Below are 23,145 nucleotides of genomic sequence, written 5' to 3'. Positions count from 1 at the left end.
ATCGATTTTTTTTAAGCGCTAATGACGATTTTTTTTTTTGTCAAATATAAGTGCAATAAATGTGGAATACAGATCCGATCTATGTGGCATTCATCCTATCACGTGATACCAAGGACACTACCTTTACGCTTCTTTTACTACAACAACACAACATAATTTCTTCAATAGTTTGGTTATTTTTATGAAATTATTTAAGTAAAATATCAATAAAATAAAAAAAGAAATGGCAAAATTTATAAAAAATTGCATTGTATTTTTCCTTGAACTTATCAATTCAAAATAAAATGACCAAATTCAAAAATAGCGAATTATGTTCCTCAGATAACTATTCTCAATATTTATAAGAGATCTTTTTCAAAAACCATAATTCAACTCATTTTATTTACTTTCACCCAATGAATGTACTCAAAACAAAATTCAGAACTAGATTAGATACTACACCAGATGTGTTAATTCAACTGTTTGACACAAACCTATTTCAGTTTCATTAATAAAACAATTATTAAAAATATTCCATTTTTAAAAATAAATATTATCTAAATAACTGGTAGTTTTTCTTTAGTCAATATGTTCCACCTTCTAATAAATTGTTTGGGTTCTGCCAAAAGATGATTGATCATTTAGGGTTCTGTAGCCCTAAAAAAATTGGATTGCTATTCTAGAATACCAGTCTAACACAGAGCATATTTTATTTGGTACCTATCAGTTTATATGTGTAGAAAATACCTTTTACTACAATGCCATTTACTATGGTATGTATTTCAGAGTTAATTAAGTATCAATAATAATTTTGCAATTTTTTTGTATTCGCCTTTAAAAAAAATAAGGGATGTTTCATTTAATAATATAATAAAAATTAAAATAATATTATTTTAGTTATTATTATTATATTATAAAAATTGCAGTTAATATAATAAGATAATAATAATTAAAATAATAATAATAATATAAAGAGTAAATTGTAATTCCTAATTAGAAATTTTGAAAACATAGATTCTGAAATGTAATTAAAGTGCTAAATATTTAAAATTTTAAGACTTTCATAACTTTTCTCATCTGAAAAAAAAAAACAAACCCTACTGTTGTTAATAATACAAATCACATCAATTTTATGTGGTGTTCTTTTTAGAAAAATACCAATTTCCACTTTTTATTCTTTCATAACAAACTATTTCTTATTTTTAACTATCTACTTCAGAGATAGGAAAAATGAACGAAAATAATTCAGCACTTTTTCTGTAATTGGAAAGTTGGCAACTGCAGATTAAAAAGTTATTGATGAATATGTGCGCATGTGCTATAAAGCATTCATAAATATGAATATTTTTCCCAAAAAAATTTTTGATTTAAATTTCATTTTATAGAACTAAGTCTTCTCATTAATTTTATAAGAAATATATTTATTTTTATGCATATAAACGATATCCGAACGAAATACAAGCAAACCACCATTAATTAAACTCTTATCTCTTTTTATTGTTACATAATAGCTAAGCCATTTTTTAGGTTATAATAAAGAGTGCATGCAAAAATACTGTCAGTTAGTGCAACCAGAAAAATATTTCAAATATTATTTTTTGTACTTTGTAAAATTAATTTTTATAAACAAATTTAGTAATTTAACCAAACTTTTAAAGCCACTAAGTTTTAGTAAAGATTTGATAACTAGATTTCATAACTAACATATATATACATATATATATATATATACAGTAGGGAACCGATTATCCGGAACGGTCGGGACCATCGCTATTCCGGATAACTGATTTTCTGGTTTTCTGAAATGCTACAAAAAGCCGTTTATTTTTATTGTTAAACCCAACTAAAAAAAGAAAAATTTGGAAATAATCTTAAAAATAAGAAAAAACGATGAAGTAATACACTAATGATTATTTCCAAAATGATGGTAAGGTAAGCATCTTTAAAAAAAGAAAGAAAAATCTTATGAGAATTTTTTATTTTTTTTTAAAAATGGCGAGAAAATTTATTGAATTTCGTTCCGGTTTTTTGGTTTTCCGGTTTCCGGATAACGGGTTCTGTACTGTATAATTNATATATATATAATACACTATACACTCAGTTTATAAATCAGAAAAGTTTCAAAATTAAATGTAACAAGCACTGCTAGTAGCAATTTAAAAAGAAAATATAATTTATTTCATTTCCAGCAGGGCAAGTGCACCCTTCTACTTTCTTCCTGGAGGGCACCAATTGCCATCTAATTCTTTTTTAGAATAGTAATGAGGGGTGTATGGCTATGTGGGTGAATAAGGGCCTTATAATCTGTTCTTAAGCCCTATATTTATTGAAACAGAAGGTAGTAATGTTCTTATCACAGATATAAAACTCGGCAACAAAAACCTACATTAAACTTTAAAAAAGAGAATTTTATAAAAGGCTCACATTAAATTAAAAGTATGGTACTATTGTGTTTCAAGAGACAGTAAGAAAGCCTTTTCCACAGTACCCATTAATACAATTAATTAAAGCATCGCTGACATCAATACACTTTTACAATACAAGGCAATTTTAGTACAACCCCCGTAACAGAATAGTATCGAAAGTACTGTCAGAAATTTCTCATAACTCATTCAAATCGAAAATTTCCCAATAAAATCAAAATTTATTCTGTGATCTCAACCACAATCAATTAATATAAGATATTAATTTCATTTATCTTGAAACAACTGTTAAATAAATCAAAGTACAAAATTCTTAATGAGAAGAAATTGCTGCATTATCGATTTAAAAAAATAGACTCACAACAAATTCGAGTGTTCTTAATTTATCCTTATTTGCATGCAACCCTCATTCTTCCGGTAACTACATCCTTATTACGTTTTCTCATCATGTGACATAGACAAATACATGTTTGAGACTCATAACATATAACAATGAAAAATAATAAGTTAAAACTCTTATTTCATTCTAAAGCAAAATCAAAACTTATTAGTAAATTTTAGATTACCTCGCATTTCATTTCAAACGCCCTTCTTTCATTTTATTTAAATCTAAAGCTGTACGATTTTTTTCCTTCTTCAAAGAAAATCACAGTTTCTATACGAATCAAACAAATTAATTAAAAATAGATTAATCCTACGAATGCAGTTCGATACGACATCACCTTCAAATCAGACGTATCATAGCAGACAAAATAAATAATCCAAATATCAAAAAATAAATATTTTTATATTAAACGTCACAGTCAGCGTTAATCTTCCTGTCAAAGGATCATGGGATTTTTTCTTCTTTTTTTCAATTATTTTATTAAAATTTTTTTGGCTGAAACTTCTTTGTTAACTTCTAGAAATTCATGCTTAGATAACAATTTTTCAATATTAATTAGTTTGATTTGTGTTTTCGAGCTGAAGTATTGATATTTCATCTTGCGTGTTTTATTATTTTTATTTTAATGGGCGTGCGTCAAGCGTATGTAGTTTCGTTTCCACAGGACATATTTTTTAAATAGCTGACTGATTCTGCCGGGTTATGTTGTAATTTTATAGTGTTGATAAATAATTATTATCTAATCTAATTGTGACGTATATTTGGAGATCTTTTTCATATAAGTGAATTCAAAACCTTTTATTTTGAAATATTTCTTGTCATTTCTCGGAACTACTTTTCTAGTCTTAAAATTTGAAATGTTCTTAAATCATGAATCTGTGAACTTGGAAAAACATCAGACTCCCAATTTATTTTTTATCAATTCCTATTTGCTAAACAAAATTTTGGAATAAATTGAGATATTTTGAATCTTTTATTCTGTACTATTTTGATAATATATTTTAAACAACCATGGCAGCTAAACATCCTGAGTATGTATACACCTGCGATATTTGCGGTGAAGAAGGATTTTCTGAGGTAGAGATGCGATCACATACCATGGTAGCACACATTGAAGGTGCAATTTCATGTCCTTTCTGTGATCTGGGAGATATATCTGCAGAGGAAATGGTTTTTCATGTTAATTCTATGCATTTAGACTTCTTGAGTCCAACGGAAGATAATGTTCAATTTACTATATCGTCTAGTGATTCCATGGATGATGTATCTTTGTCAAGCAATGGTTTACCCGACACCAATTTCTATTCTGCCTCAGAAAGTTCTCCTCAACGAGCTAATCTTTCTCTTAATTTAAACCCTAATAAATATAAAAAAGTATTACTCAGTCCAAGAGGTAGTGATCATTCTCTCTGTCCTCTATGTGATTATTCTAATAAATGTCCTACTAAACTCCAAGAACATGTAAATAGACAACACTTTGATTTAACAAGTCCCTCTTTCCCCGAATTTTCTAATAATGATAGTGGAAGTAATAGTCCTTTTCTATGTCCATTATGTGACAGGAATTTCGACTCCAGCAGAGATGTCGAATTGCATGTTAATGTTGATCATAATGATATCTTGAGCCCTATTAAATCAACTCAAGCTACACCTGGTGATGAAAATTGCAATGATTGTTGCCCTGTATGTGGTAGTTCTAATTTTATGTGTAGTTTAGAATTGGCATCCCACATTGAAGAACATTTTAGCCCGAAATCGCCAAATGGACTACTTTGTTCTCCCAGTGCTCCATATGGTTTAACACCCTTAAGTACTGATGGTAAGAATATATCATAGCTATATTCTATACTTAGAACAGTATATTTCCATATCAGTACTTGTTCCTGCTAATACCAAGTTTACTGAATTTACGGAGGCACTAGGAAATTTTTCGTATTAGTAGGTACCTGTGCAAAAATATTCACCGAGTTTTATGGACTTCCAAGCAGTATTATGCCAGAAATTTTAAAAAAGGATTTGCCGAAACTATAGTGCCCTGGCTATTATAGTTAGTGTGTACTGGTACTGATAGGGAAATATTTTTAGGACACCAACTCCCATTGTCTGGTTATTATGGTTTCAATAATTTGAAAAAATTATTAACCTTTTATGTATATGTATGTTTGTCTATTAGTTTTATCATTTAAATTTGTGCCATGGGATGATATTTCTTATAGTTTTTTCCTGCATACTGCTATTAACTGACACAAAAACTTGGCCACAATTTTAATGCAGGTAATGATATTCTGTTAAGGGTTGCACAACATTTTTTAAAAGAAGAGTGTAGAAGAAAATTTGACTTTTTGGTGTCACTGTGAATGACGCATAATATATTTTTAGTCAAATTTAGTTTTCCATAATTATTAATTTTTAAATATCTAATAATGATAACTATGCACTAATAATTTCTCTTAATTATTTATCCTACCATGGGCACCAATACAGAAATCTTCCTTTTACTGTTTCTCAACTATATAAGGAATAAGACAGAACTTTTTTTTTTTTACTTTTTAGGATCACAAAAATTTTTTTTTTCAGATGAATTAATAATAATTAAATTATTTCTTAATATAATAAGGACAAAATGAATTTATCCTAAAATCTGAAAGACACTAATTTAAAAAAAAAAAATCATTTGAAATCGTACAGACTTTTTTTTAAAGTAAAGTTGAATTTTTATCAAATTTACGATTTTCCTTATGGAAAAATTAATTTTATCATTATTATTTATTTTACAACGCATAACTTACATATTCCTTTATTTTCAATAAATACTTGAACTAAACTGGTTTTAAATGTGTTTTTGTTAAAGAGAATTTAAAAAAAAAAATTAGAATACTCATAGATTTAAACCTTTTGACACTTTTAATTGGCAAAGGATAAGCATTTTAGTGTTGTAAGCCGTCACTACGTACTAGAACTGGGAGTATTTTGGATAGTCTAAAATGCCAACATAAGTTTAAACATATGTTGGCATAATAAGTTAATAATAAATAAGTTAGCATTATTTTATTTATTTTTTAATGTAAAAGGATAATAGTTTAAATTGGTGCTTATTCAAAGGAAGAAACTTAAATATCTCTATCTAGACAAATGAGGTTGTGTTTCTAAAGTAATTTATTTCACTCATCAGAATTGAATAAAGATAATTCAAAGTTGATAGAACTAATAATTTAGATGTTATCAATAAAAAAAGCATATTACAAAAGCATCATGTGTAATCTTTTTTTATTTAAATTCATTGATGGGTCCAACATTTTTCTCTACCGAAGTGAGGTATTGTTTCTTATGTTAAATTCAATGGAAACAAAAATTGAGTTGATAATTATTTAGAAGAAATGAGAGACATAGAAATTACTATTTTTCATTTAATCGCCATATCCGTCTAAGCATCAAACTAACATAGCTTCAAAACTGCTAGTTATATTGCATTTAAAAACAAGTAAAAACCAATTAAAAAAGGCAGGCAGGATGCTTTCTCACAGAAAAGGGCACTTGTAGTTTTGAAAGGGCACTCACTTACTGCCGTAGAAATTCATCAAAATATGTGTGAAAATTTATCAAAATATGCATGAATCTGCTCTAACCATCTTTATCATATTCTGAAAATAATTCCAAAAACTCTATTTCCCCTATCCAATGAATTTTGATCCTAAGATGCATTCGATTTTCAATGGCATTAATTTTGGAAAAAAGTGCAGCTTCTTTGAATAAACATGACAACTGTGTCATCAGTATAAGTTTAAAAATGTGCTTAAACATAAAAACTTTTAATTTTAATAATAATCCAAATGACTTTGTTTTTACCTCATTTGATTTTGGGCAAAAGATACATATTAAATGATATCCTCACTTTTCCTCGATAGTGACAACAAATACGTAAATAGGTATAAATACTTATATTATAGCTTAACTATTCATGGAATCTTTATAACTTCTAAACTTTTAGGTTTAGTGACTTGAGCTTAATCTTATTCAATTTTGAATATAACTGTACATCAGAAACAATGCCTCACTTGTCTACAAGGTGATTCTAAAAAGATGGGCTAAATTTTAGGAAGTGATAGTACACACCCAAGCAAAAAATTTTCATCAAAGAATGCATAGTCGAAAATAAAACGCAAAGCCGCTAGAGGGCGTCTAAGTTTATGTTCTTATATGAGGCAAAAGCACACAAAGAACGATGAAGTTAAATTATAAAATCAAATTTAATGGCATGTGATTACAATAAGTATTCAAAATAGTGGCCGGCAGCTACTATGCACGCAGTACAACGGAGAAGAAAAGATAGGCGAACATTCTGAAACACACCAGGCATATCACGAACCTTCCCTGCAGCTGCCGAAAGCTTGGCGATAAGTAATGCAGTGCAGTAACTCGCAACAGGAATGGAGCTTTCACGTTAGCATCAAACAACTTTCCAAATGCGCCAGCACCTTTGCGTTTTGTTTTCGATCATGCATTCTTTGATGAAAATTGTTTGCTTAAGTGTGTGCTATAACTTCCTAAAATTTTGCCCATCTTTTAAGAATCACCTTGTATATAGCAATAAATTAGTTTCTCCTTTATATCAGAATACATATAATTAGCAATTTNTGCGCCAGCACCTTTGCGTTTTGTTTTCGATCTTGCATTCTTTGATGAAAATTGTTTGCTTGGGTGTGTACTATTACTTCCTAAAATTTTGCCCATCTTTTAAGAATCACCTTGTATATAGCAATAAATTAGTTTCTCCTTTATATCAGAATACATATAATTAGCAATTTTCCCCATATATTCAAGCCCATTTTGTGACTGAAAAAATGGTTACTATATTTGAAATCACTTCGGCTAAAGCTGTCATCACATTACAAAGAATTTTTCATAACTCAAATTTTGCAGAACTGCAAATAATTAAGTTGTGAACTCTTTATTATAGGGTATTGCATTATATATTTCGCATCAAAACACAACTAAATTTGTATGGTTAGAAAGTTTTCTCAATTTCATTTTTATTCTTTTTAAAATATATTAATAGGATTTTGAAATATTATTGTCAATCAAAGGTTTACTTTCTAGCATTTTTGATCAAATAATTTATAATAATGCTACTCATTTTAATCTTCGTATTCCTGAGGATATTATTCAATTGACTGGGATTTTATGTGTTTTTAATATATGTATGCTCTCTATATATTTTCGATGTTTCTTCATGTGTTTGTATTTCCTAATTAAATACAACTGTTTCTTATTCAAATCAAATTATAACCTTTTAACAAAGCCAAGAATAATAATTAAAAATATTTGAAAAATATAAATATTTTTCTGATTAAATGTTTCTCTGAAATAAATTAAATTTATTGCTGAGATATTAAAATTTTGCACCATTTCATCTACTTTCTTTCCTCACTTAGCTTCTCTTTTTAAAAATGGACGCAGTAATTCTCAAGTTGAAAAAGGAAAATCAACTAAAAAAGGTATAAAGTATTTATTTGTTATTTTTTATAATATTGAAATTAATCTTGAATTGTAAATTTTATAATCCATAGGGATTATTTAACTATAAGTGTTTGAATTAGTGTGTTCCATACGTAGCTCACTGAATACAGAGAATTAAATGGGAAAATATTTATGTTAATGTGCTTTATAATTATTTTTTTCTCTCCTTAAAATTTATAAATTATTTCCACCTCATAAAATTATTTTTCCAGCATGTTCTTTATCTTCCAGTTGCCAAATTATTCCTACAAAATGTAGAAAACAACTTGTAAATATTGAAATTCATGATCACCCATGTCGTATTATCCAAACGTCTTTAATTTTTTGGGCTTACGACTACTAATGTTCAACTCAGTTGCCTTATATTTTTAACCCAATCCAGAAGACAAGGGAACTCCTGGATCAAGTTTTATATTTTATAACCATCGTTGAACAGCCGACCCAATTTTGGGTTTACGACTACTAATGTTCTACTCCGTAGCCTTGCAATTTTGAACCAATCCAGAGCACAAGGAAACTACTGGATCAGTACCCCCAGAGATATGATTTGTTATGGGAACATGGAGGACTTTGTGACTCAACATATTTAACGGGCATCAGTAACCATTTACTGCACAGAGAGTCTTCGGCCGACGGTGGAACAAGTATTGGGAGAAATTTACCTATGTGGAGGACTTTTTGGTGAAACTAACCTGTATTTATATTACATGAAGAGAAGTACCTCCCACGGCCTGACACCAAGGGGACTCTAACATGTGATCCATCTACCCTTGAGGATATTTTACTTCAGCACTGTAGTCGGTGCCAGCCGGTTGCGGAATTCGTATCAACCAGCCGATGCTGGTATTCGAACCTGGTTCACTTAATTAGAAGGTGACGGCTCTATCCCCTGAGCCACTATGTGTCTCAGAATAAAGTGATTTGTAGTAAATAAGAACAGTTCAAGCTTGAGTTCTTAAACTGCGTAGCATGGCTAGCAGAAGGGGAAGAAGGGTCATATGTAACCAGGCACGGCCTTTGAGGAGTACCAAATTCATAAAAATTAATTAAAAATTTATTCTAGAATAAAATGTTTTTATATTTTAAATACTCCCCTTCCTTTATCTCATTTGCAAATTACAAGCTCAATAATTTATTAAATTTTTTATCAAATTAACCTAAAAATTGACAGGATGTATCTATTATTGTAGGTTGCTTTACACATAAGATTATTATCTTTTTTTTGCAGTTTGGCGGCACATTAAATGAAAAATGTCGCTTATCATTCAATCAAAAATATTAAACGCAATGAAAAGCATCCAAGTGCGATAGAAACTACATTAGTGACCTATACTTTTCAATTTTAAACTGAATCTAATGAACGTTTTTACTTTGTTGAGCTATGTCGATTTAAAAACTTTATTTTGAAATCTTATTCAGCGTGAACTTTAATTAATGAATTCAGTTCTGGATAATTTGAAACTTAAAATCATCCATAAAGCCCTTTAAATCTAATATTATATCATCTATACAAATATATATTTATATATATCTTGTTTTGTCAGCAGGTGCAAAAACTGAATTTGTTTCCAAAGGCTGCTATGCCTCTGCTTAAATTACAAAAAATGAAACTATGGCTTAAAATAAATCCTAATGTGGTTTTTGAAAACTGTCTTACTTTCTAAATTTATTATCCTGCATATAGAAGATGCTACAAATTGAAAGAAATTTCTTTCTTAAGACTTTTTAAAAACATTTTATCAAGTAATTTTTTTTTAACTGATTTGTTTTGCTTGTCACAAATTTTTATCTTTCTATAAAATAAACTAATGTATTGTATGACAGACTATTTAACTGTCTTTCTTTCTGGATTTTAACTTTATTATTTTTTTTTCCAAGCATATTTTCAAATTTTTTGTTTACTTACAGAAGCAGGTAGTGCTGATCATCTCTTTGCTTTGGAGATCGAACGTAAAGAGAGGGAAGAACAGCGAGTGAGAGAACAGAGAGAGTTTCGAATGCTACAAGCCCAATACGGGATGGACAATCAAGGGAATTTCAGGGAACAGTCTATTACCAACATGCAAAAAGCTGTCTATGCTGGTGAAATGAGTGTTGCTGATTATTATAATAGACAAGTAGAACTTTGCATTGCTGAAAGGGATGGTGTAGATGATGGACACTCCTGCACTAAAGGTTATAATTTTAATGCTTTTACACGCATTAAATCTTAAAAAATTTTCTATCAATGTTATTTTAACTCTGTGTTCAAGCAATGTTTCTTTAATTAGCTTAAAAAATATTTGTACTTAATCTGCTTTAGAAAAAAAAATCTTTTTTTGTTGAGCCGTTACGGCTCAGTGGGTAAGGTGCTGAACTGTCAGTGTGAGGAACAGAAGTTTGACCCCCAGTGGCGACTTAAAGCCCACCCAGCTTCATATCGATGGGTACCTGCTTGTCTGAGAAGTAAAGGTGGCCTGTGAACAGTGTTGATTACTACAATCATGCCATTGGTCTTGAAATTGTGGAACCTTAACCTTTATGATCCCCTGGCTCATAGCAGACTGTTACGGGAATGCTTTGCTTTTTAATATACTTTTATTAATCTGCGGTTGTGTTTGTGAAATTTTGTAATAAAAAATGTAACTACTTTCTGACTAGCTAGAGCACTCAAATCTTTATTGTCTTTATGTGATTGATGTGTTATCCTGATGTTCCTATTACATGCAGAATTTTTTTTGCCAAATCGAATTTATCATCAATCAAAATTTTACCTACTTTCCAACTATCTTTGTCAATTTTTAATTGGAGCTCTTTTCGTGATACCAATTTGACTTAAAATTATTTTTTGGATGGCTTATCGCAATTTTATCGCCAATCAAAATTGTAGCTGCTTTTAAAAATAAACCTAATCGTTTAAAGAAAAAATACTTTTTTCAAGTAAATTAAAAACGAAAATATTATTTTTATTTTGTTTAAATAATTTTATTATTGACTAAAACGATAAAGTTTGGGCTCATCACTCTCATAGTGTAAACTTCTCTCACCACCAAAAATTCCCTCCTTGTCTTTGAAAGTGATGTTCCTAACATCCTACATTTTCTTTAGTAGGTCTCACAATAATATTATTTTTAGTTTTTTTTTTTTCAAATTGAGTTTTTTTTTTTTCAAATAAAAGCATAGTTTTTTTTTTTTTTTTTTTCAAAATNTCAAATCACCAAATCATCATTTCAAATTTTCATTTTATTTTATTACATATTTTTTTTTCTCTAGTCATTAATTTAAAATTAACTTCAGATTATAATAAAAAATGATTTTCATTCAATGAATTGGCTGCTAACATGCTACGGCTAGATAAATTTGTTAGTAATAATTTGTTAGTAAAATGGCAACATTACTTAAACTATAATTGTAAATATTTCAACAATTGTTTTCGCCTTACGAAAGTCTCTTTCATGATGATAAAGTCCCAAAAATATATAATTCCCAGCATATTGTCTTGTTTAGATATTCTTAATTAGGTTGTTTAATAAAATAGTTTACAGTGACTCTTTATTGGTTTTATTTTTATGTTTTAGAAAGTTTTTAATATGGTTATGTTTTTTTTTTGAAAAAGAAGATTGATAAATGTGTAATAAGAGTAGTAAAATACATTTGAAACTTAAAATAAAATTTTTTTATAGTTGTATGTTCACTAGATAAAAATGCATATTTTTAAAAGAACTTCTCTTAATAATTCTTGTTATAACTAATGCTGATCAACTAACTACTTTTAAAACTCATGTTGTAAAGCCAACATTTTTCATAAATCAGGAGATCAAATATGCAGTTTAGATATTTCAGGGCATTCTAAACTTTTACTTGCATAAATAATTGAACAATTATAGAATAAAAGTGAAAAAATCTATAAAGAAAAATATGCTTTTTTATATTTTATTTATATTTATATTTTTTCTTAGAATATTCTTTATTAAGCTTGAGTTTTTTTCTTTCGTTGTAATTTCACCAATTATTTATAAATGTAATTTTTATCAATGTTTAATTTGATTATTAGTAGTAAAAACAATGTAAGTAGTATTCCTTAAATTTGTTTCTTGTAATTTTGAGCTTCATCCAATAAATAAATATAATTTTGAGAGAAATAAATGAGATAATCTAATTCTCAGTCAAACACAATAAAATGATTGATATGTGTTGTTCAATCCTTTTAGGTCTTATTCCTAAGATAAGAGCTTTCAGTATGGCTTCTTCAAATGTTGAACATTTATGGTTATGTACCGCTGTTGATCATTATGGATCTACCTATGGTGACAAAGGCTGGGGATGTGGTTATCGAAATATTCAAATGATGCTTTCATCTTTAATTAATAGCACTAAATATAGTACTAGACTTTTTAATGGTGAGTAAATTTTAATAATGTGACTTGAAATTTTAGTTAAAAAATAAATTAAGTTTTTGTTTGTTTATTAATTGAATTATTTAAATTTTGTATTTTAACTAATTTTAGGTAGATTTGCTATGCCTTCAATATCAAAGCTTCAGGAGCTTATTGAAGGAGCGTGGAGGCAGGGATTTGATCCTCCTGGCTGCGAGCAACTTGGTGGCCGTTTGATAAATACTAGAAAATGGATTGGGGCTACCGAAGTTGTCACTTTTCTTGCATCTTTCCGAATTAGGTTTGTTTATAAATTTTCAAAGTAAATTTTTTTTTTGAATCCGTGTGAAGAAATTATTTCTTATTCTGTTAATCTTTTGAGTTTAACGCGACTCATAGGCACACCATAATAACTGCATTTATATTTGTATTACAACAACATTTCAATTCCTGACTTCACTTCTTCTCAAAACTTACTTCTCGTTTTAAATAAAACTATATTAAAGTATGTTTTAGTGATTTGTTTAAATCACATGCATCTTGTACAATTTGTAAAAGTATTTTAGACTATTTATGTTATACATAAACTTACTAGGTTTATTACTTTTTTTATGTCTCATTATTATTTTGATAATTTTTGAAATATTTTACCATAAGTTTCCGAAAGTAAGCCCATCCGTGTATGAGCAGAAGAATATGCTTTTTATTTTAATATGCTCTACAAGAGGAGAGACATTTCTGTTGGTAACGTCCTTCTGAAATTTTTCAATGTCAATGGATCCGATGATAAGCTGTCCCCCCCCCTAAAAAATTTCTAAAAATTCTCTGCGTATATTTAGAAACATACAGTAGTTCTGATATTGATTTTTTCCCAAAGGCGATATGTTGACTAGAAATTTCTTTGAAATGAAGAGTAATTTTATTTTATATCAATTGTGATATAGTTTTTAAAGCATTGTTTCTTTCTTAATATTCTGTAGACGGCTTTAAAAATCTTTAAAACAAAGTTGTACGATTACAATTAAATCAATTTAAAATTATATGCTCTTTACGAAGTGTTTGATTAGTTAGTTTTTCAAAATCGACTTATTTTAGTCTTGTGAAAAATTTCATGCTTATAGGCCATTATAAAATATTAGACAAGATGAAATTGAAAGAGCACATATTTATAGCAACAAAAAAAATAATTTAAAACTCAATCTATCAATTAAAATGGAAAAGTGTGTTTTCTAAAATCTATGCTGGACTTAGTGAACCTTGTTGAAAACCTATTTTATACAATTTGCATCCAATGTAGGGAATAAACAATGAAATGGTAATTATTTTTTTCTAAAAATCTGTTTTGATTCATTTAAGTTTCTATTTAAAAATCTGTAATCCTTTCTTAATTTATTAAAACCTTAGCTTAAACTGCTTAATAAAAAATCATAAACTGTTGGTTTTAAATGTTTTCAAAAAATTACTCTTTTATATATTTACCTTTTCTTAATTAAGTTATAATTAAAAAAAGTTTTTGTTTGCAATTTTTATAGTATTAGCATTGTTTAAAAAAGAGTTGCTGCTTACAAAGTAAAAATTCTATGCTACAAAGGAAAATTTTAGTTTTCAACATTTTATAAAAACTGATATTCTATGCATGTGCATTCTCTAAAAATTCTTTTGATTTCTTAAAATTTTAGATTCTTATTTTTCTTTTCAGAGGTCGCCTTATCGACTGTCATGAACCCACAGGACCAAATGGTACTCATCCTGAGCTGTTTTCTTGGGTTAAAGGATATTTTATGAAAGAAGAAGAGTTTAAACCACCTGTATATTTACAACATCATGGTACTTTTTCTATTTAAAATGTTTAATTAATGCCCTCATACTATGATGGAATTTTTTTAAATTTTTATTTTTTAATATCTAGCTACTGTCAAATCACCAAATCATCAGTTTTTTTATATGGTCCTAAGTCTTAACCGGTATATACACTTTACCATTTTGTTGTCAATTTCATGTGGAATATTATTCCACCTTTTAACTCTATGTCTTAAAAATGCCTCTTTTATAGCAGAAGAAAAAAACTATCCTCCAAAGATGTTACAGTTTCTTACCCTTTTTCTTGAAATGCATTTACAACACTCAAATAGTTAATTGATTGTGTGAGAAAGCAATATCACCTGTGGGGTTTATTTTCTTTTGTTTGCATTGTTAGCAACTACATTACATTGCAATGGAATTTGGGAATGAAAAGATTCAATATAAATGAACATGTTTAAATTTATCTCATTCATTTGAAGCTCAGCAAGCTTCAGATAAACCTATTGTTTTAATAATTTTCTGTTAAAATTTGTGTTAAAGAGGTGTTCATCACTAAAAATATCCACACAAAAATTGAACAACCCCCTAAAAAATATGGCTAGAAAAATAAAGTAAAAGTGTAAATAAATCTCTGACTTATTAGTTATAATAGATGTTTTAGTGGCCCTTTTGGTTAGCCTGATGTTAAACCTGCACTCTTTTTCTTTTTGGCTGATCCTTTAAGACTACTTCCACTGAAAATCAAATTCGCTACCCGATGCAATATGCAAAACAATATTTTATAGAGTCAAACCTCTCAAGAACGACCACCATTAGTTTTGGTTGGTATCTTAGCTAAAAATGTTAAATAATGTGCATATAAAAAGAGATAGACAATACTGCTTGCTTCGTGTTATTGTGATAAAAGAATCTGTGATCTGAGTTTGTTATGAATTCAAAGCTAGTAATAAAAGTGTTGGTTATGCATAAAATGCTAACTGATATTACTGAAAGTTTAAAGTTGTTCTACTGCTGTTTTTCTTTATGCATTTTAATCATAATACTAATTAAAATTTTTATGTGCCACATTTTATGTTTTTGTATTAGCAATGAATGTGAATATAATTTTTATAGCTGACACTTTTTTGTGTTTATTAACTAAAAGAATTTAAATTATTAGGATTTGATCAACAAAGAAAGGTATTAAGAAAAATTATATATATACAGTGAAACCTCTCAGGAAAGACCACTCTCTGTACCACTGTAAAATGGTCGTTGTTGGAGGTTGGTCATTCTTAGAGGTTAACTCCATTGACTTCAAAATTGTTATACAAGGTACATGATTTTTTGGAAACTATTTTTATTTTAGTCTGTGTAATTTTCTTGGTACAGAAATGCGAAATGTGCATGACAAGACAGATCAATGAATAAAATTTAGTGTCTATAAAAAAGATCTAAACTGGTATAATTTTGTCTAAAAACGAATTTACCAATTATGAATGATAAAGCTATTTTAAATAAATAAACAATTATGTTTTTTGTTTAAGTTTGCATTTAATTTAGTTAGCTTTAAAAAGTTCAAAGAGGTTTGTTTATTTGAGATGCTTGTTCTTTCTAAAATAACGTTTTTTTATAATTTAATTTTCAACTTTAAAAGTAAATCATCGTCTTTAGCGCACTCTGGCTGCAACATGAGGTTGCGTCATCAAAAAGAGTTCTCTAAATAAGAGTCTCACTCAAATATTTTGAATACATTTTAATCTACTTATTTGTTTTGTTCTGATATTTTTTCATGTTTCATTATTTAACCATTTCTGCATTCGGTGCAAATGTTTTCTTGATCGCTGGGAGAGATTTTTTTGGTTTCTCCTAAGGTTTTCTTCACAAAGTCTATGGAAAAAAATTCCATGTCGCACTAAAGTTGTCATAAATATTGAGGTGGTCACTACATAGAGGTGATCTTTCCTGGAGGTTTCACAGTGTATTGAAGTTTCCTTACATTACAATAAATTTTTTTAAAAATGATATTTTTTTTATAAGTACTTTTATTAGCTTAAAAAAGTTATAAAGAATAGTACTTAATCATATCTTAGATTAACTTAGATTTTTTTTCTTAAATACATTTTGCTTTTAATGCAAATTTCAGTCAGTATCATAATAGTATGATTATTTTAAAAACACTCAGCTGATTTTAATTTTCTCTGTCATTCTTTAATACTTTTAAAAGAATTCCATTATTAGTTTTTTTTGCATTTATATTTTTTCTCTTTATTAAAAAATGTTCTTCATGATGAGAAAATTATAAATTTTTTTTCCACATATTTTTTAAGAATTATGTGTGTCTTTTGTAATCTAAAACATTTTCATTAGTTTTCTATTGTGATTAATTTAAATTTTTTAAGACTTCTGTTCATCTTAGTTTCTCATTAAAATTCTTTTAGGTCATAGTAGAACAATCATTGGAATAGAAGAACTTCAAGATGGTAGTTTACAATTACTTGTTTTAGATCCTAGTCATAGTAAATCCCAAATGGAACAGTTCAATAGTACATCTTCAGTTTCAAATGCCATAAGACTTATAAAACGGCCTATATCAGCACTTAAAGCTCGTCAATATCAACTAGTCTATGTTGATGGGGTTTTAGAAACAGAAGAAGAATATCAGGTAAATAGCAAGATAAGTAATCAAGAGTTATCTTTCAGTATAGCCTGCCATTAATTATTAAATTTTTCTTTGCTATTTAATAGAATTATAATACTATATTTTAAGGAAATAAGTTTTCTAGACATATTTAATGTGTAATATAACGTATATAAATATCTATCACTTAAAAAAAAAATAAATAAATAGACTTGCTTTTATCTCTACGCTGGCACCTTTATNGTATATATCTATCTATCCATATATATATATATATATATATATATGTGTGTGTGTGTGTGTGTGTGTGTGTGTGTGTGTGCAAAATATTTTTTTTTACTTTTGTTAATATTTAAAAGGAAAAAAAAACCTTTGCAATATATATTCCAAATTGTAAAATTAAAAAAATCTTTTTTTTTCTTTGGAATTTGATACGAAAAACTATTTTTGAAAATTTCTTAATGAGCATCATTTTAATATAGTTATAAGCATTGATGACATAGTGATTTAGGCACTTAATTGACAACGTGAAGGACTGGGGTTCAATCCCCACTGGTGTCTTAAAGCCAACCAAGCTTCTGATCTATGGATACTAGTTTGCCATCATCATTCCATTAGTTGTGAAATTGTATAGCCTTAACTTCCATGAAACCTTGTATGCTTTCCTTAATTATTTTTTTTCTCTTTAGTTTAGTTCAGTGTTATTTTAAGTAAAATAATGTTTAGAAAATGATGACTACTAGTATAGGTGTTTAAAATTTAAAGAAAATTTTATACAAAAAACTTTTAAATGACTTATCATATGCTTATGGTAAAAATAATTTATAATGCAGACTTTATGCATTTAAAAAAAATTTTTAAACTTTTTCTTTTTCAATTTTATTCTTTTTTGCTTATTTTTTTAAAACTTTATATTTAAAATTGTATAAATTATTTTTATTTATTTTCCAATTTTATTATTTTTGCAGAGCATGAAAATACTGCATTCGCAGAGAATACCTCCATCCAGTTAAAATGAAACATTCTGTAGGATGCAATTATTTCTGTGGATTATGTAAAGTGGCAATAATTTGTGTCTGTGTTCATGTCAGAATTGTATAGAGATAAATTATGGCTGAAGTCTTCGACAGCATTGATTGAAAATTATTCCTATGCAAATCAAAATGATGAACTAAGATTATTTATTCGCAGTGAAATTAATTTATTAAAAACTTATAAAATGCAAATGCTTTTATTGTTGTAATCATTGTATATAGTAATTATTTTCAAAGCTTACAAATCAGCCTATTAACATCTATGTATAGATAATATAAAATTTAGATAAGTAGGTTTTTAGCTTATCTCTAACTCAGTTTAAACTTCATATTTTACAAAGTTGCTTCTTGTAAACTTACTCATTTTTATTTATTTTTTGCAGTTAAAAATATTTTAGTGTTCACACTAAAGATTTGAATTTATACCTGTTATTATGTTTCTTATATTACCATTAGTGCCTGTCATATTCATAGTGGAATATACCTGTTTTTGGTTTATAGAAAATTATTTTAACGCTGAGAGTTTTTTATTTTTTTTTAGCTAATAGTGTCATTTCTGTGATATCTTGTAGTAGAAATTTTAATTTATTTATGTTTGCGTAGTTAATTACATAACTTTTTTTTTTATTAATTTATACAATTATTGTTTTTATTGGTAAAGTTAAGCATGTGAATAATCAATTAGTATTNTTTTTTTTTTTTTTTTTTTTTTTTTTTTTTTTTTTTTTTTTTGCTATTCAATATTTTTTTCCCTTTTATACTGGGACCAATGTCATCATAAATGCAGGATATAGTTACGATTATGAGAATTCTGTTTATCATAATAGAAAATAAAATATTTTACAAATGTTCTGCATTAAACATTACTTTTTTTTTCTATCATTTCCTTTTCAACCATGTTTAGAACTGATTATTTTTACTGAGATTATGCTGTACAATTCTTTATGCTACGCTGCTGCTTGATTTAGCAAAGGCTGTATTAGATCAATTAAGAAAGCTGTGTAATTTAGTGTAACTTTAATTTCTGACATTTTCAGCAAAATAACTACATCAAAAAGTTTTTTGAAATGCATTGATTCTACATGTAGAATATTTAATACAAGCTGAGACAAGATTTAACTCATTGATATACTGCCAAATCAAAATGTCTTCAGCTGAATTAATTTTAATCTTAATTTTTAAGCATCAAAAATTTTAGACAGATTTTATTATAAACTTTTTTAAGCAACAAATGTAATGAGTTAACTTTTTGGTTTTTTTGGAAAAGTTTGTAGGATATTTTAACACATTTTCAAAATGTATATCATGCTTATAGGCAAAACCATAATTGTTCCTGACTGTTCCTTCAACAAAATATTTGAAGCATGAAATTGTTATTATTTTTTATGTTAAAAAAATGTACTGAATAAAAAATAAAAATGCTTTTGCTTTGATATTGAAACTTTTAATCAATTGAAAGAGTAAAAAATATTCCTTTTTTTAATATTTGCAGCCTGAATTAATCAAGTGATTTTGTTCAAATACGTTTATGAATTTAGATGCCTATGTCACAAAATGAGTTCCCAAAGTAAATTAAAGATCCTACCTAATTATTAATTAATTAAATAAATAAAACATCCACCTATCTCAAAACAATGTCTTAATCTCAACTTCATATTCCTTGTACGAATCCATCCGACAATAATTATAAACATTGTGGATTTAATGTTGCTTTTTAAAATTGTTTATAATTTCAAAAGGGTATTTAAATACTCTTATCTCTCAAATATTTTGAATAAATTCATCCAATATCATGTATTTTACCACCTACAATAAACTATCAGTGATTAGAGGTTTGGATTATTGGGAGATATATATATATACACACATTTTAAAGAAAGAAACAGAATTTTTACTGATTCGGAAATTAGGTATTTCAAGGCAATATATTGAATGTTTACAAGTGGCGCTGTATATAAAAAATGAGGAAATTTTTAATCTTTATTAACAGTTTGATGCCGCTTTTTAATTGTATTACCCCTTTTTTTCGTTTGTCAATTACAAATTATAAGCACGAAATACTGTATTTTTTAATTTATCTTTTGAAGTTATGCACATCAGGCTCTTGGTACCTCTTATTAGTTCTGTCTAGATTAGGCCAGGTAAAAGAATTTCTACTGTATGATATATATGAAAATGGTTTTAAGAGTTTTTAAACTGGGTTTGAGATCTATTATAATTTTATTCAATATTTCTATTTTACTTTTTTAATACTTTTTGTCAATTTTTTTTTTTTAAATTTAACAAATTAGATATTTGAATTAAAATGTTAAGAAAGTAAAGCAATTTTTTTTTTTTTTAGATCTGCGACTTGCTTTAAGTTTCTCAATCCAAAGGTTTAAGTTTTGACTATTACATCAACTTTTTAAGCTCCCTCTACTTATTTCAGGCATAACTGAATCAATCTCAGGAGTAAGTAAACTAGTCTAGACAAAAACTCTATAACAGTTCAAAAATAGAACTCATCAGAAAAAGTGTTAAAAATTATTCCTCAGAGTAATTAAGTTTAAAGATATGTAAGTTAATATCTTAGTTAAAAATGTTAAATGGTGTGCATATAATAAGAGATCGACAATACTGCTTGCCTTGTGTAATTGTGATGAAGGAATCTGTGATCAGAGTTAGTTATGAATTTTAAAGCTAGTAATAAGAGTGTTGTTGGTTATGTATAAAATGCGAATTGATATTTCTGAAGATTTAAAGTTGTTCCACTGATGTTTTTCTTTATTCATTTTAATCATAATATTGATTAAACTTTTTATGTGCCACATTATATGCTTTTGTATTAGCAATGAATCTCAACATAATTTTTATAACTGTTTTTTTGTGTTTATTAATTAAGAGAATTTAAATTATTAGGATTTGATCTACAAAGAAAATAATTAATAAAAATTATATGTATGTATATATATATACAGTTAACTCTTGATAATATGCGGAATTGAGTGGCCCACGAACCACAAATTTTAGGATAATCCGCAAAATGCTTAAAAAGACATCCATCATCAATTTTTTTTAATACAAATGATAAACTTCAATATCTATTATTAGCAGTTTTGTTCACATAATTTTTATTCATTTCTGTATGTAAAAGCCTGCCCACTTTTTTTTTTGTTTCTTGGTGTTGGAGAGCAGGAAGCTAAAATAAAATTGACTTTTAACGCTACAGAGTTCATACACTAATGGGGAAAGGGGGGAATGTGCAAAACAATGTTTGAAACATGTAAATTACTTTTTATAAAGAGTTACTGCACATTCAGGATTTTTAAAAGCTTATCAGTAACAAAACTAAACAACGGACTACAATTCTGAAATCTTGTATGGCCCATAAATTATTCAAGGCCTTGCTTCATTCTTTTCCTTTTAGGGGTATAAGTGTTGTGTGGGAACCATCCTCATTTGTTAGTTGTCATTTTTATAACTGATAAGAGTTCCCAGAATGTGTTACAAGTTTACTAAATAAATGATTGAGGATAATTCATCATATGAAGGCAAGAAGGAAAAAACTAAAATTCTTTTCTTGCTATCAATATCATTGCTTTGAAACAATACTTCATAAATGCCTAGCCATTTTCACTCTTTCAATGCTTCCTTTATACTTGGGTATTGCACTTGAAGCTGCAAAGTTTATATGTAGACCAATTATTTGGTCAGTTGTGAACACTTGGGCTATGAACATAAACATGGTAGTATATTGTTTTTAAAACTCTTAAAATAGTTCCATCTTTATTAATTTATTTTCCATTATAAATGCTACATTGTTTATCATTGCCAAAAGAAAAGTGAAGTGGATAATCCACCTGCAGATAATCAGGAGTTTATTGTACATATAAATATATAGCATATTTAATTCTAAAAAGTTATTCTTCATACTTTATATAAATCAAGTACAATTAAATGTTCAAAAATATTTCAGTTGTTTTTAGTGTAAGTGTATATTAAGTGACATTATCTTATTTTCCAAAATATAACACTAAAGCTATTATACTTCTAATGTACTAGAAAAGAACTTTAATGGATTAGGCATAAGATCAGACTAGCCTGGCTAGAAAAAGCTGTTTCGTTAATCATTTTGAGTTGTTTGCTGCCATGTGGATCTATATTTAAAGATACATTGATCCACTTTTAATTTAAAACACAATAAAATGATCATTCATAGTTGTATTAAAAATTTCAGCAAAAATCTATTTCCCTCTTCTTATGTAATAATAATTTATCTTTTTAAATATGGTATATAAATACTGTTATAGAATTTATTGTTAACATTAATAATCTTCTTAAAACTAAATAAATCTAGCACATTTAGTTGTGCTTATCTCTGCCAATATTGGATTTGTGAGAAAAAGTGTGAACAGACTCATTATGCTAGAAAATTTTATTAATGAAATAATTACCTAAATTTTAACTCTATAAATTTTGGCTATTTATGTTTTAAAACATGTATAGACACTTTTTGGAGAATACCATCCTTAAATATTTTTTATGAGTTCCTATCAATTCATAATGCTATTCACCAAAATATGTATCTATAAAATATTTCTGAAGCAACTGACCTCAAACACATTTTTTATAATACAAATGATTACTTTAAATTAAAAAAATTTAAAAATTTTTTGCGTAATCACACATAAAAAAACTACTAAATAAAGTTGCACTTAAACGTTTTCTTACCAATGAAATGAAATTGAAGTATTTTTTAAGACTTTTTTGCTCAAAAAATATATTACTTTAACCCACTATCAAATTTTATACCTGCAGAGCAAATCATTATATCCTCATTTTATTAGAAAGGAATGATACATAGAAGCGAAAACTCAATTTAAACTTGTTTAAAGTTTAGGGGGTTAGTTGTTTAACTATAATAAATACTGAGTATATAATTTATTTTAAGGTAAGATTATATACTAATATTGATAACAAAATTATGGACTTAATGTGTATATTATTTAACAATCTGTGATGTTAATGTATGCATTTTCCTATTCTTACT

The 23,145-nt window shown here is 27.5% G+C and overlaps 2 protein-coding genes across 5 annotated transcripts in view; one reads left to right on the top strand and one right to left on the bottom strand.

Annotated features, from left to right (window-relative positions):
* The window catches only part of LOC107457301 (TGF-beta-activated kinase 1 and MAP3K7-binding protein 2), a 47,503-nt gene extending 44,222 nt beyond the window's left edge, over positions 1–3,281 (bottom strand). For 3 of the 4 annotated variants that reach the window (XM_016075440.3, XM_016075438.3, XM_071185606.1), the window contains exon 1: positions 2,969–3,281. The gene's annotated coding sequence lies outside the window, so the exon portion shown is untranslated. Of the gene's footprint in view, positions 1–2,763; positions 2,877–2,968 lie in introns of those variants that run through there. The other variant, XM_043044602.2, reaches the window with a different exon arrangement.
* A 171-nt stretch (positions 3,282–3,452) lies between these two features.
* Positions 3,453–19,549, top strand: LOC107457302 (zinc finger-containing ubiquitin peptidase 1). The gene is made up of 8 exons (XM_043044603.2): positions 3,453–4,606; positions 8,220–8,282; positions 10,213–10,479; positions 12,495–12,683; positions 12,792–12,960; positions 14,359–14,486; positions 16,883–17,106; positions 18,051–19,549. The coding sequence occupies exons 1-8, from the start codon at positions 3,799–3,801 to the stop codon at positions 18,093–18,095; spliced, it is 1,893 nt and encodes a 630-aa protein (XP_042900537.1). The 5' UTR covers positions 3,453–3,798; the 3' UTR covers positions 18,096–19,549.
* The last annotated feature ends 3,596 nt before the right edge of the window (positions 19,550–23,145 follow it).

This window comes from Parasteatoda tepidariorum, chromosome 9 (assembly GCF_043381705.1).
Source record: "Parasteatoda tepidariorum isolate YZ-2023 chromosome 9, CAS_Ptep_4.0, whole genome shotgun sequence".
Classification (NCBI taxonomy): Eukaryota; Metazoa; Arthropoda; class Arachnida; order Araneae; family Theridiidae; genus Parasteatoda; species Parasteatoda tepidariorum.
The sequence above is the reverse complement of the archived record's forward strand: the minus strand, read 5'-3'. Positions and strand labels throughout refer to the sequence as shown.